Source organism: Uloborus diversus, chromosome 3, assembly GCF_026930045.1.
Source record: "Uloborus diversus isolate 005 chromosome 3, Udiv.v.3.1, whole genome shotgun sequence".
Classification (NCBI taxonomy): domain Eukaryota; kingdom Metazoa; phylum Arthropoda; class Arachnida; order Araneae; family Uloboridae; genus Uloborus; species Uloborus diversus.
Genome location: NC_072733.1, coordinates 113,241,108 through 113,253,927, shown reverse-complemented (window position 1 = coordinate 113,253,927; position 12,820 = coordinate 113,241,108). Strand labels below are relative to the sequence as shown.

The following is a 12,820-nucleotide window of genomic DNA, read 5'->3' as shown; positions in this document are numbered from 1 at the left end:
TTTTACACTATTCATTCTTTGTAAAACAAATTAAAAACAGCTCATCCTAATACGTTTTTGACCTTACAGACGCAAATGAAATTAAATCCCTGTAAAACCACTTGAAAGCGCGATTTCTAATGTAAAATATCGACTTGGAAAATATTACGTAAGGATGGGTTTAAATCCCCCCCCCCCAAGTAAGGGAATGTAGAGACTTTTGAAACCTCCCCTCCCCTTCGAGACGCTAACGTAATTAATGAATGGCCCTAAGGGCAGGAGATTAAGTACTTTAAATGCATCTGAAATTTACCTATTTCCCATATAGATAGCTTTATGTTGCATGCTTAAGGTTGGGTTCACTCAAAAATGTATTTCTTCTTGCTGCTGGAAGGGGGAATAAGAACAGCATTTAGGAACAAGTTTTGCGTTAAATTTACGAATTAGGAAATTTTGAATAATTTAACTTTTTAGATTTTAGATTACGTTTCAAAACGTTGAAATACATTTCCTTCGATTTGAAGTTGCGGATAAGGGGAACAAAATGTGCAACAAGCTTTTGTAAAATATAAGCAAAAGAATTGTCTATTATACAGTTGTAAGTACAAACAAGACTTTTTTTTTTAATTTCATGGCCTGCAAATTATAATAATAATAAAAAAAAAGCACTGACGCAGATAGTGACCAAAATTTGCACGCCTACTTCTTTCTCTATAGCGCAGTTCAATTAATGGTTTTTATATAGTTCGTTTCATAAGTTTAATTCATAAAATTTCTGTTGATTTCTACCTCAGAAAAGTTATTCTGTTTTCCATTGAATTCCATTAATTAAAGAATTCCATTAATCTTTTAAATTCAACCGAAAATTAGAGATAAGACATAATTCCTGACAACAACAGATGACACTGCTGGTTTTTTTTTTTTTTTTTTTGGAACTGTAATGGAGCACTTGAAAATTACATATTTATTGAAACGAATGTTATCATTTCCAAAGATACACCTCCGAAGATATTATAGCTCAAAGTCAACCTAATGCAGATGAAAATAATAAATAATAATGAATGCGACGACAATAACGACAAATATCAAAAATTTGAAGTTCAATATCCCTCGACATACTTGGCTTCTAAAGTGCAAAAAAACTTCAAACTATTTTGAAGCCACGGATACAAATGATGATGTTTTTCGGGCCACATACTCCTCGAAAAAAAAAAAAAAAAAAAAAAAAGACAGCAAGACAGTTAAAATCAAATAACAAACTTCTTTGGTACTGTACAGAAATATAAAAATTACAAAACAAGCATGTATAATTTTTTTTCACGAACCCGTTTTTTACGAGCACTAGGTTATAACGAGCACATATCGTGGTCTCTTCGCTTACGCTATAAGCGAGTTCGACTGTATTTAAATTTTTCGCGATATTGGCCAATTTCAAGGCAAGTGTGGAACTGCAAAATGCAATTTATTATTAAAATGATCGTGTACGTTGTGTAATCTGCATAAAAAGCCGACCCTTACGTGTTATTACATCATATTTTAAATTTTGATTTTTGATGAACTCATTTTATTTATTTATTTATTTTTCATGCAATAATGGCCGATTTCAAGACACGAGTGAACCCTCAAAATGTCTTTTGCTGTTGAAATCCTATTACATAACAAAATATCTCTACAAAAGGCCACTTAACCGCACTACTTAGCATATATCAGGTTTTGGGTTTTTCTCACTCCACCAAAATGTACAATGTACACACTGCAAAATAAAAAGCGAGTAAGCACAATAATGTATTTTTAAAGATCATATTTTGTGTATCAAGGTTGGGAATTCTACTTTATGAGGTGCACAGCAACTTGAACTGAATTTGAGTCAACCTTATCAAAGTGACGCTTTATCAAAGCATTGAAAATGTAGACGATTAATGCCAAACACCGATATAGGGTAAAGAGGATAAGCTTATGTTCCAGTGGTTCAAAACCACCAACGACAAAAGATATGACAGACTCCGGAGAATAGGTCCAACATCGAATCATCCAGTGTGGTGCTGATAAACCCTATCAATAAAAGCCTGCTCAACGCTGCGTAAGCGTCCCATTCATCCACGAAAATCACAAGAGCTGTGAAATTGATATTCTCAGTACTCAGCTTCAGAAGCTTGCTGGATGTTTAAAAAAAGGGGAGGGGGAGGTCCTTGACCTCGAAGCAATTGTCTAAAACAAAATCTGTGTCAGTGCAAAGTAGGTTTTTATTGAGCTTCTTTAGATAAATAGAAATTTCCTTGTTTTTACATGTGTCCATTCTTCAAAAAGTGAAACTTTTATGTCACACGCCTCTTACAGAAAAAAATTTAAGGAACAATTCATTTAACAATGCTTTTTAATTTCATCAAAAATATAGCTATTTAACCCTGCCAACAAGTTTTTAATAATGATTTTTATTTTAGTATATGTTTGGTTCACAATATGAATTCTCACCTCCGTGGCATGTCACACACCTTGTTTGACTGTTTATGTTGCTTAATAACTTGTTTAATTAAAAGTATATATTTATTTATTCATTATTCCTTTCACAAATGTTTCAAATGCTAGTTGTTTAAGTGTATTTAATTTTTTAATAGTGTGTTTTAATTCGTTTTTTTTTTTTTTTTTTGGATAAGTTGGCATGTTACACAAAAAATTCTCATCTCCGTTACCTAAACAAAAAATGCCATTCCTCATTAACACGTGGCAGTAATGACATCAAATTTTATTTTCCATAATACAAGGGAGTCCCCTTGTTTATTTTCAGCCATAAAGTAGTTCTGTAATTTTTGTCGAAAAACAAGAAGATAGATTTTGCTTTAAAAACTTAGTGTGGTTACTCTGACTTCTCACCTCCGTGAACTTGAATTTCAGTGATGTAAATTAATATAAAAAAAGAAGTGAACATGTTTTCATATGCTTAACATGTGCAGATTGTAGCAACGAAGAAAAAACGTATTTCCCTGAAAAATGTATCCATTAGGCCTATATTAATAGAAAATTCCTCACCTCCGTGAATCTCACCTCCGTGACAGATCATATTATTATTGTCATTATTTCTGAGGTGAAAACTAATGATGGAGGGGAAATATATCAATCTTAGGCATTCTTCGGCACCACAATTTTAAATTGCCAGTACGTTCTCAAATTTACTAAATACTATTTTTAACACACATTTGAACTAAAAGGATATCTACTAATTAAGCCGTACTTTAATTAAGAACAATAGATTCCCACACTAATCATTAAAATAGCTCATTGTTTGCACAATTAACAAAATTACTACTTTGATTGGCCTCAGTTTTTAAACATTAAAATTTTTTTTTATTTTTTTTTTATTTCCGTAAACAAGGCAATTTTTAATTTTTTTTATTTATGAGTAAAATAATTGGAAATTGGCTGGGCCAATGTTTATGGTTGCTTCTAGTAGGTAATACTTACATGTAAGAGTGAAAAAAAAAGAAAACAAAAGGGTTCGAAATTAAAAAATACTTGTGTTCAAAAGTTACGTTTTCTGGAGAATGACCCATATAGGAAAAAAATAACTTGGGGAGACTGGGGATACTTGATCCCTAGGGATACATGATCCCATAGCCAAACAAGTACCAAAATCATTAAGTAGAGATTTGAAACCTGAAAATATTATATTAAAGTTAGATTTGTACATAAAAACTGGAAACATTTTTTTTTTTTTTTAGCCATTTTGTTTTAGCTCAAGAAATGATCGTCTAAATGTGTCAAGGGAAACTTTTTTTTAGGAAAGCAATCCGAAGTTTACATTATTCGTTAAATACAACTTTTAAAAAATTCCGAAGTATAATGTTAAAGTATAGACGGTCTTAAATAATTGAGACATATTTTTAGTAAATTACCACTGATTGTTAATAATAGAACAAGTATGTTTGCAAAAATCGCATAATAGGGATATTTAATCCCTTCGTGTAGAAGGATACATGATCCCAGGGATCAAGTCTCCATATGACAATATAAACACAATGAAAACAATATAATTACGGGAAGCTGGAACGTCCCACCCCGCCAAGGACACCAAACGTCAGCAGCCAACTGAAGCAAATCCACCGCCAAAGACGAAAGAAAATAAAGCGACCAATTACGGGAAGCTGGAGCGTCCCGCCCCGCCAAGGAAACCAAACGTCAGCAGCCAACTGAAGCAAATCCACCGCCAAAGACGAAAGAAAATAAAGCGACCAAAAACAAGATTACGCGACAAAACGAATTGGGGTTTTTTGGGTTTTCACCCCTCTGTATCTCAGCCCCATGAAGACCCCATGAAGTTGATTTTTGGTACACTCAATTTATAGTGGCCCCTGACGCCGTAAACCAAAATACAATCCCCTAGACCATCAGGGGGAGGAGGTATTAAAGTTATAAAATCGCTGTTCCAAAAAGTTTTCGCTTTCTTTGACAGGGCTACAGCCCAGACGAAAAAAGGAATCAAGCTGAAATTTCGCACACACATTCCTTGTGCCCTACTGATGTGCCTTTTGTGCCATTTGATCCCCCTCCCCTTCCCCCCTCGTTTTTACCCCCCCCCCCAAATTGTTCCCGGGGAAATTTTTACAACAGGGTTGTTTTTGATGAGATGTTGTTTACTTAGTTGAGATTAACTTTAAACATTCAAAACCATGTTAACATAATAAAATTTATCATAGTATGAGTGATAGATTTAATCAATCACTGGAGTAAATATGCTAAACAATTAAATAATTAGTTCGCACTTGTAACATACAGAACACCTGAAACATCTAATCATAAATTAACTCTACTGATAAATTATGTTTTGATCAGCCAAATAAGCTTGAAGAAGTTGAAATAGATGTCGAATCTTTGTTTGAAAGAAAAAAAATGATTTTGCTATAGTTAGATTTACAACAAAAAAGTGAGTTGCCCATTATGTAGACCCATTAGCGGATAGAATGCTAAGTTGGATTTCTAGAGTTTGAAATAAGTTTTCTAAAGCGAAAAGGTAACATGCTTAATCAATCTATTTTTCCTGAAAAATTGACAAAAGTGTAGTAAATGAGAATGAATGTGTTAAGTTGCATGCATCCAGATGGGTTGAGCTGAACTTAAAGAACTACAACAAATTTGCATTTGACTTTTCAGGTTTTGAAAAGATAGGCTTTCTTTTTAGGCTAGGTACACTGACAATTACATTTTTCATCCCTCTTTTTAAAAATTAATTCAATTGATAAAACTCTTGATTTTATTATTGCAAGACAGGATGTTTACATATAAGATGGTTTTCGTTCTTGTCATCCTATTTTTTTTATTTGCTGTAATTTTAGCTTCATTACGCTACTTTAAAAAAAAAACGTTAATTTTATTTATAAAATATAGTATTTTGTTCACAACTGTATTGCATAACAAATAACTAATTAAAAGCATCTTAAGTTCATGAAAGTTGTGTACATTTTTTTTACAAATGTCTAGTGAAATTTGAAACTATGTTATTTTGTGTTCACATTATTTTAATCTAATAAAGAAAATTATAAGTGGGGTTATTTTTTACACTCCTGTTTGTGAAAATTGCAACACTACGAAGGACGAACGCGAGTGAGCTGAAAATTGCACTAAATGTAAAGTAGGGCATGATATGCAAATGATTGGAATTGCAGACTGGTAGCGTATGCGTATGTTGAGCAGCGCCCTCTGAATGGCGGATCGAACCGAATATAAATAGATGGCTGTAGCGAGGCGTGTATGGTTATCGGTGGTTATATGTTAGAGTAAACGTTAACTGAATCTTTACTATGCCTCTTCGAAGAAAAACAGCGAAATTTGAGCAAATTTCGGAGTTTGAACGGGGTAGAATCGTCGGCGTTCGTGAAGCTGGATTGTCTTATCGTGCAGTAACCGCTCGTGTGCAGCGTAACTGCAGCACAATCATGCGTGTTTGGAAGCAGTGGACGGACGAGGGTCGGACAGCTCGGAAATCCGGGAGTGGACCCCGAAATATGACGCCAGCTCGCGATGACAGACACCTGGTGCGTATGGCGCTGACGAATCGCTCAACTTCTTCTAGACAATCGGCAGCACAGTGGTCACCAGCTACAGGTGTTTCATTGTGTGCTTCATCAATTCGGAGACAACTGCTGCAGCGTGGGATGCGCGCAAGGATTCTTTTACACAGGATTTCTCTCACGCAAAACCATCGCCGCCTGCGGCTACAATGGGCCAATGTGCATAGGAGCTGGCGTGCTGATTGGCAGTAGATCGTCTTTTCTGAGGAATCCCGCTTCAATTTGTGGCACCATGATGGCCAAATTCGTGTCAGACGCTATGCCGGTGAACGGCACATTCCGGAGTGCATTATCGAACGCCACAGTGGACGAACACCCGGAGTTATGGTCTGGGGTGCCATAGCATATCATGGACGATCACAATTGCTACGAATTGTGGGCAATTTGAACAGTACCCGATACATAAACGAAGTTTTACAGCCCCAAGCTATTCCTTTCCTGCAAGGATTGCCAAGGGCTTTATTCTAGAAGGATAATTCCCGTCCACATGTCGCCAGGACTGTCAAATCCTACCTTGATTCGCAGCAGGTACAGCTTCTTTCTTGGCCTGCATATTCAGCGGATATGTCACCGATTGCAAATGTGTGGGATTTCGTTGGGCGGCGTCTCGCTCGTGATCCTCGCCCTGTTGCTTCGACAGACGAACTTTGGTTGCGCATACAAACAATATGGAATACTCTTCCGCAGGCAGATATTCAAACTTTGTTTCACTCCATGCCGAGTCGTGTAGCAGCTCTTATTGTGGGGCGTGGTGACCACACAAAATACTAATTTCTATCTCTTTTTATTGTTTGTTTAGTTTGAAAATGTTATCATTTATTTGTACCATTACCACTCAAATGTGTATTAAATTTCATTCAACTATGATGCTTCCTTCATGGTGTTGCAATTTTCACAAACAGGAGTGTAAAAACATTACGTAGAAAACAAAAATCCATAAATAAATTGCCGATCTAATGAAAAGTCTATGTATTTTCTAAGTAGGATTAAGTATTCCGCATGAAGGGATTATGTATCCCTTGATGTAAGGATGCATGATCTCTTTGTGAAATTTTTGAAAAAAATTATTTTACCAAAACTATCTGTTTAATTTCAACTAAACAAAATACTGTCAGATAGAGGAAAAAATTACCTTTGTTCACGTACTTTTTGTTAACAAAACTGATAATTTGCAGCAGAGAAAAAAATTGAAACTAAGTGGGGATCAAGTACCCCCCAGTCTCCCCTATATATTGCTTTTCGTGAAACATACAATATTGAGATTTCTGCATTGAACTTTGTCATAAAATTCAAAATTTTATTGCATCTTAAGAAAAACATGCTAACATAGCAGTATAAAAAATACATTATTGAAATTTCTGCATTGGGTTTTAGCATCAAAATCTAAACTTGGTTGCATCATAAAAAAACACCCTAACATACTAGTATCTTTACTAATAATAAAGCTGAAAGTCTCTGTCTGTCTGTCTGAATGTCTGAATCTCTGTGACGCGCAGAGCGCCTAGACAAGAAGTTCCCAAACTTCAGACCTAAACGGACCCCCTCTCAAAAAATTACAAAATCCCCCCCCCTCTCCCCCGGTGCGCGAAAAAAAAAATGGTTTGACACAGTTAAATCTATTTTTATTCTAATATATTTTTACGCTTTTTTTTTCTTTCAAATTTATTCGTTGTTCTGCACATTTTTCAGAGCTCTTGTCGGGTTTTCTTTTGTTACATTATTATTCTGAGTTATGGAAGTAAAATTCTATATGAAATTCAGTGAGGAACAAAAATGTTATCACCAATTTTCTACAAGTTTACTAATAAAAATGATCTTTTGATGTTAGTGAACTTACCACCTGTTAGCCTAGTTTAAGTGTGTTAATTTTTTATATTGAGTTGTATTTTTCTGTCGTATTAGGATTTCAATTATTAACTCTGGATGTAAAGGGATGAGTCTGGAAAATTTTGGAGCAAAAGTCTTATTTGAAGCATAATATCACACCTGAAAAAATGTGCCTCAATTTTTGCATTTTACTTAATATAGTTTTGTAACACTATGAACTTCGTCATGTTCACAGAATTAATTAATGTGTAGTGTATTTACTTCCGTAAGTTCCGAGGGGGGGGGGAGGCTGCCGCAACTTTTTTATTCCTCATAAATATGCCTTCTTTTTGGTTTAAAATATCGTAACTCGTCCTTCAATCTCAAATATATTTAACGTTATAGCTGAATAGCACCGCGGACCCCCCCTGGGGGGGGGGGCCGTGGACCACAGTTTGGGAAACTCTTGCCTACACCGTTCGGTCAATTTTCATGAAATTTGGCCGAAAGTTAGTTTGTAGCATGGGGGTGTGCAACTCGAAGCGATTTTTCAAAAATTCGATTTTGTTCTTTTTCTATTCCAATTTTAAGAAAATTTACCGAGCATCTTAATTAATCATTTTATCACAACGTGGAATAGTAAATTACGGAATTATCATAACGTGGAACCGTAACATGGGCGAGCCATTTAACATAGCAAATTGGCGAGAAATTCATCATCCATTATTTGTAAATATACAGGCGAACCAAATGACCTTTTAATTTTCTACTATGGGAAAACCGTGCGGATACCACTAGTAAAAAATAAACTGGGAATCGTGGACTTTTTCCCCGCATTTGTGTATATTTATTTAATTTTATTTATCGATTTGGAAAAATAAGTTTCAATAGCTATTTTTTATTTCTTTTCCAATTTTAATGTAAGGAAACTTTTTATTAAAAAGTTACGTTTCTTTCCAGGTTATGGAAACATAGTACCTGCAACGGTTGCTGGACAGGCAGTCACAATCGTCTACGCTTTTATTGGAATTCCATTTCTCCTTATGGTGCTAGCTGATCTTGGCAAACTTTTTACTAGGTGGATTAAAGCTGTATTTTTCTACGTAAAACTCTTTTATCATACTGGAAAGTTTCGAAAAGCTAGGAAAATCGGAAGAAGAGCTACAGCTATGCCAGTGCAGGTCCGTCAGTTCATACATTTTTTATACAGCTGTCACATTTTATTTACTGATGGCATTTACTCATATTAAGCTTAAATGGATCATTCTCCAGAAAACGTAACTTTTGAACGCGCAAATATTTTTCAATTTCGAAACCTTTTGTTTTATTTATTTATTTTTTCATTCTTACATGAAAGTGTTACCTACTAGAAGTAACCATAAACAATGGCCAGCTAAGTTCCAATTATTTTACTCATAAATGAAAAAAATTAAAAAATGCCTTGTTCACGGAAATAAAAAGAAAAGGAAAAAACTTTTAATATTTAAAAATCGAGGCCAGTTTAATATCAAAGTAGTAATTTTGTTAATTGGTGCAAACAATCAGCTATTTTAATGATTAGTGGGAACAAAATATTAAGCTCTCTTAATTAAAGTACGGCTTAATTAGTAGTTTCAAATGTATGTTAAAAATAGAGTATTTAGTAAATTTGAGGATAGAGCCATTCCATTTCAGATCAGGCAGAGTCTGTCACATGACCATCACCGATTTTTTTGAAAAAATTACAGTAGTTACAACTAAGGGACATATGAAATATCCCAAAAGGATTTTGCAAGAAAATTTTTTTTTCTTCAGTTATAGCCTATTAAAATTCTGCCCAAAATCCGCCATTTTGGAAAAAAACCGGCAAAACACTCCATTTCAAATGGACATTATTTCAAAAGTATTTAACCTATTTGAATAATTCTTTTTTCTAAAAATAAATAAGGACCCATATATCCTCCAGACATCGTTTTTGAAAGTTTAGTTAGGTTTTTTGATAAAGAAAAAAATCATTTTTGTCGCGAAAAAACTGCATTTTTATCGATTTTATGATTTTTTTTCTCCATGAAAAAAAAGTTTTTTTTACTAAACGGAGATGACAGTCTAAAGCCCTTATATGATAGTTTCAGAACATATTTTATTATAATCCTTGGATGCATACAGCCTCGGAAATAAAATTTGAAATTTTAAAAATTTTCAAAAATTAGCGATTTTTGAAGTGATTTTACTCAAAAAACCCATTTTTTGAAAATCTAAAAATTGGCTCATTTGAACCCCATATAATACTTAACAAGTTGGTAGACACCGCATCCCGTATTTTTTCCCATAAAATGTTTTATGATTTTTTGAAAGTGACCTTATCGCCCATGGCATGCATGTAAAATAAAAATTTCTAATAATTTCAGTCACTGAAAATCTGATGAAATTAATGCCTAATAGCTACAATAATGGTGCACTTTATCAGCAACAAATAAAATTTTACTGACTTTTAATAATGTAGCAGTATCAAACCGCTTCTGATGATCCAGTCAATTCGTCTTTTTGTACTTCGTTATATGAATATATTTTTCTGCTGATCAGCGCCTAATTGTTATGGGAGCTGAGATCCTATACTTCCTTATTTGTTTCATTCAAATTTTTGTATTTTTGACCGAATTCAGGCCACTTAAGCATTAAAATAAGTTCTGAAGACTATAGGGATCCTGACCTTCTTTTGTTAGAAATTGGATCCCTGGCTATAATAGCTACCTTTGGTGATCTGTTTGGTTACCTCAACTTACAACCATGTTCAATTAATTATTTCTCTCATAAAACAGTGGGCTTTTTAAATTCTTAAACTACAAGTGAGTTTTGCGGTATGAATTTAGTATACATATTCTTACGTATAAAAGTAATCATACTAGGTAGGATCCAAAAATTATGTAACAACATTCGCCAATGTCAAACCAAAGCACGAAATTAAAATTAATCGTTTTAAATGCATTGTATTGTTCTTCCCTTTGATGGTTTCCCCAGTCGCGTAATTGAGTTGAAGAGAAAGAGAATTGAAAGAGAAAAAATATGATTCGTTGCTGCATATGAAAGTAATGGTGAATGCATAGCTTTGGAGACAAAATAAAGTAATATTTATTTTAAAAAAAAAAATATAGATTTTTACTGTTACTGATAAAGTACATCATTATCGTAGCTATTAGTCATTAATATAATCACCAAAGGCTCCAGGGGCGGATCTAGAGGGGGGCCATGGGGGCCATGGCCCCTCCCAAAGCCTTGTGATTGTAGGAATTTTTTTAAGGGAAAAAAGAAAAATATATTATGAGAAGATATCAAAATTTAACACATGTATTTTACTGAAAAGAAGTATAGGCCTTAATTGGGAGATAAATTATATCCCTATCCTCAAAACAAAACTTTTATTTCCAAAAATTTTCTCCATCTTTTACATCATTTCTTGATTCCAACTACAGACACTTGGACGATCTCTAAATGCTGCGGTTCTCAGAGTATACCTATTGTTCACAAGACCAAAGAGAGCCTAAATTTTCGTTTTTATGCCTTTAATTTCAAAACTAGGAAGAGAATCCCCTTTTCCCACGCCCTTTCACAAATGCCTTGATATATAGCAAAAAATTGCATTTTAAGTCTTTTATTTGGAAAAAATGTCAACGGAAACTAGCTTATCCAGTCCTTATCACTCAACTTGCTTAAAAGCAACTCAAATGATTTTTTTTTTTGACTTCAATTACAAATGAATTTTTATAGGACCTCCTCCCTCCCTAGTTTATATCGTGATGACAGCTTTAAAAGGAGGTTTTTTGGAGGAGCTCTCGAATCTTCCATCCTTTTCTAAACTATGTATAAATATAGTTAAAAATCGAATTTTCAGAGCCTCAAAGGCAAAATATTTCCAGGAAGGAAGGATTCTAAGCACCTTCACACTTCCTCTAATGTAAGCAAACATTACCTAAAGGTGCATTTTTAGGCTGGACATCTGAAGAGCTAGAAAAGCACCCCTCCTCTTCTAACTTCTCAATGTATAATGACAGAATATTTTGGTTTCTAAGCTTTATTTTCAAAAAGTGTTTTGGGGCCAGCGCCCGAAACCTGACCTCTCTCCGTATATCATCAAAAATAGATAAAATGCGTTTTTAGTTTCCTAATTTTCAAAAATTACTCGGAAATGTAAATTTTGAAACATTTTCGAGGGAGATTCCTAAATCCACCCCCTCACCTAATGTCTCGATACCTCGAAAATTGAGTTTTTAAAACTTCATTTTAATAAAATTTCTGGGGAGTTATCAGGGCCCAATTTCCCAATAGGCAGAGTAGGCAGCTGCCTAGAGCGGCATATTTGCTATTATAAAACACATTTTTTGAATTAAATTGTTATTCTTGAAAGTAAAATATTAGCATTCTTTCATTTTCCACAGAGACAAGTTTTTCTTGTAATTTAATAATGATTACTTTCACACATCTTATGAAAGTCAAATGTTTTTCAATCATGGTATTTGCCAAATCGGCAGCAAAATTTGCCGAATAAAACTTTTTTTGGGACATCACTGTGATTATCTCATCGGCGCGCCTCAGAATGTGAAACGCCATCATTTCTTCATAAGTTTGACAGTTTGGGGAACACTTTTTTAGGTTTTTTTTTGAGTAAAGGATATTTTACTTCTTTTTTTTGGGGGGGGGAGGGGCGGCAGATTTCAAATTTGTCTAGAGGCATGGAGCTAAATTCGGCCCTGGGGAGTTTGTTCAAAAATTTCGGATGGCCCCTCCCAAAACGATCGGTTGGATCCGCCACTGAAAGGCTCTTCTATCTAAAGGCTACACACAGAGTCTTACAAAAAGACGAATTGACTAGGTCATCAACAGCGGTTTGTTACTGATATATTATTAAAAGTTAGTAAGATTTTAGTTGTTTCTGATAAAGGGCACCTTTATTATAGTTATTAGGCATTAATATAACCAGAATTTTAGTTACTGAAATT

The 12,820-nt window shown here is 34.3% G+C and overlaps 1 protein-coding gene across 1 annotated transcript in view; it reads left to right on the top strand.

The window, feature by feature from the left end:
• LOC129218084 (TWiK family of potassium channels protein 7-like) overlaps positions 1-12,820 on the top strand; it is a 160,554-nt gene that overhangs the window by 121,493 nt on the left and 26,241 nt on the right. The window contains exon 3 of the mRNA XM_054852281.1: positions 8,808-9,028. Coding sequence (XP_054708256.1) covers positions 8,808-9,028 — 221 coding nt within the window. The remainder of the gene's footprint in view (positions 1-8,807; positions 9,029-12,820) is intronic.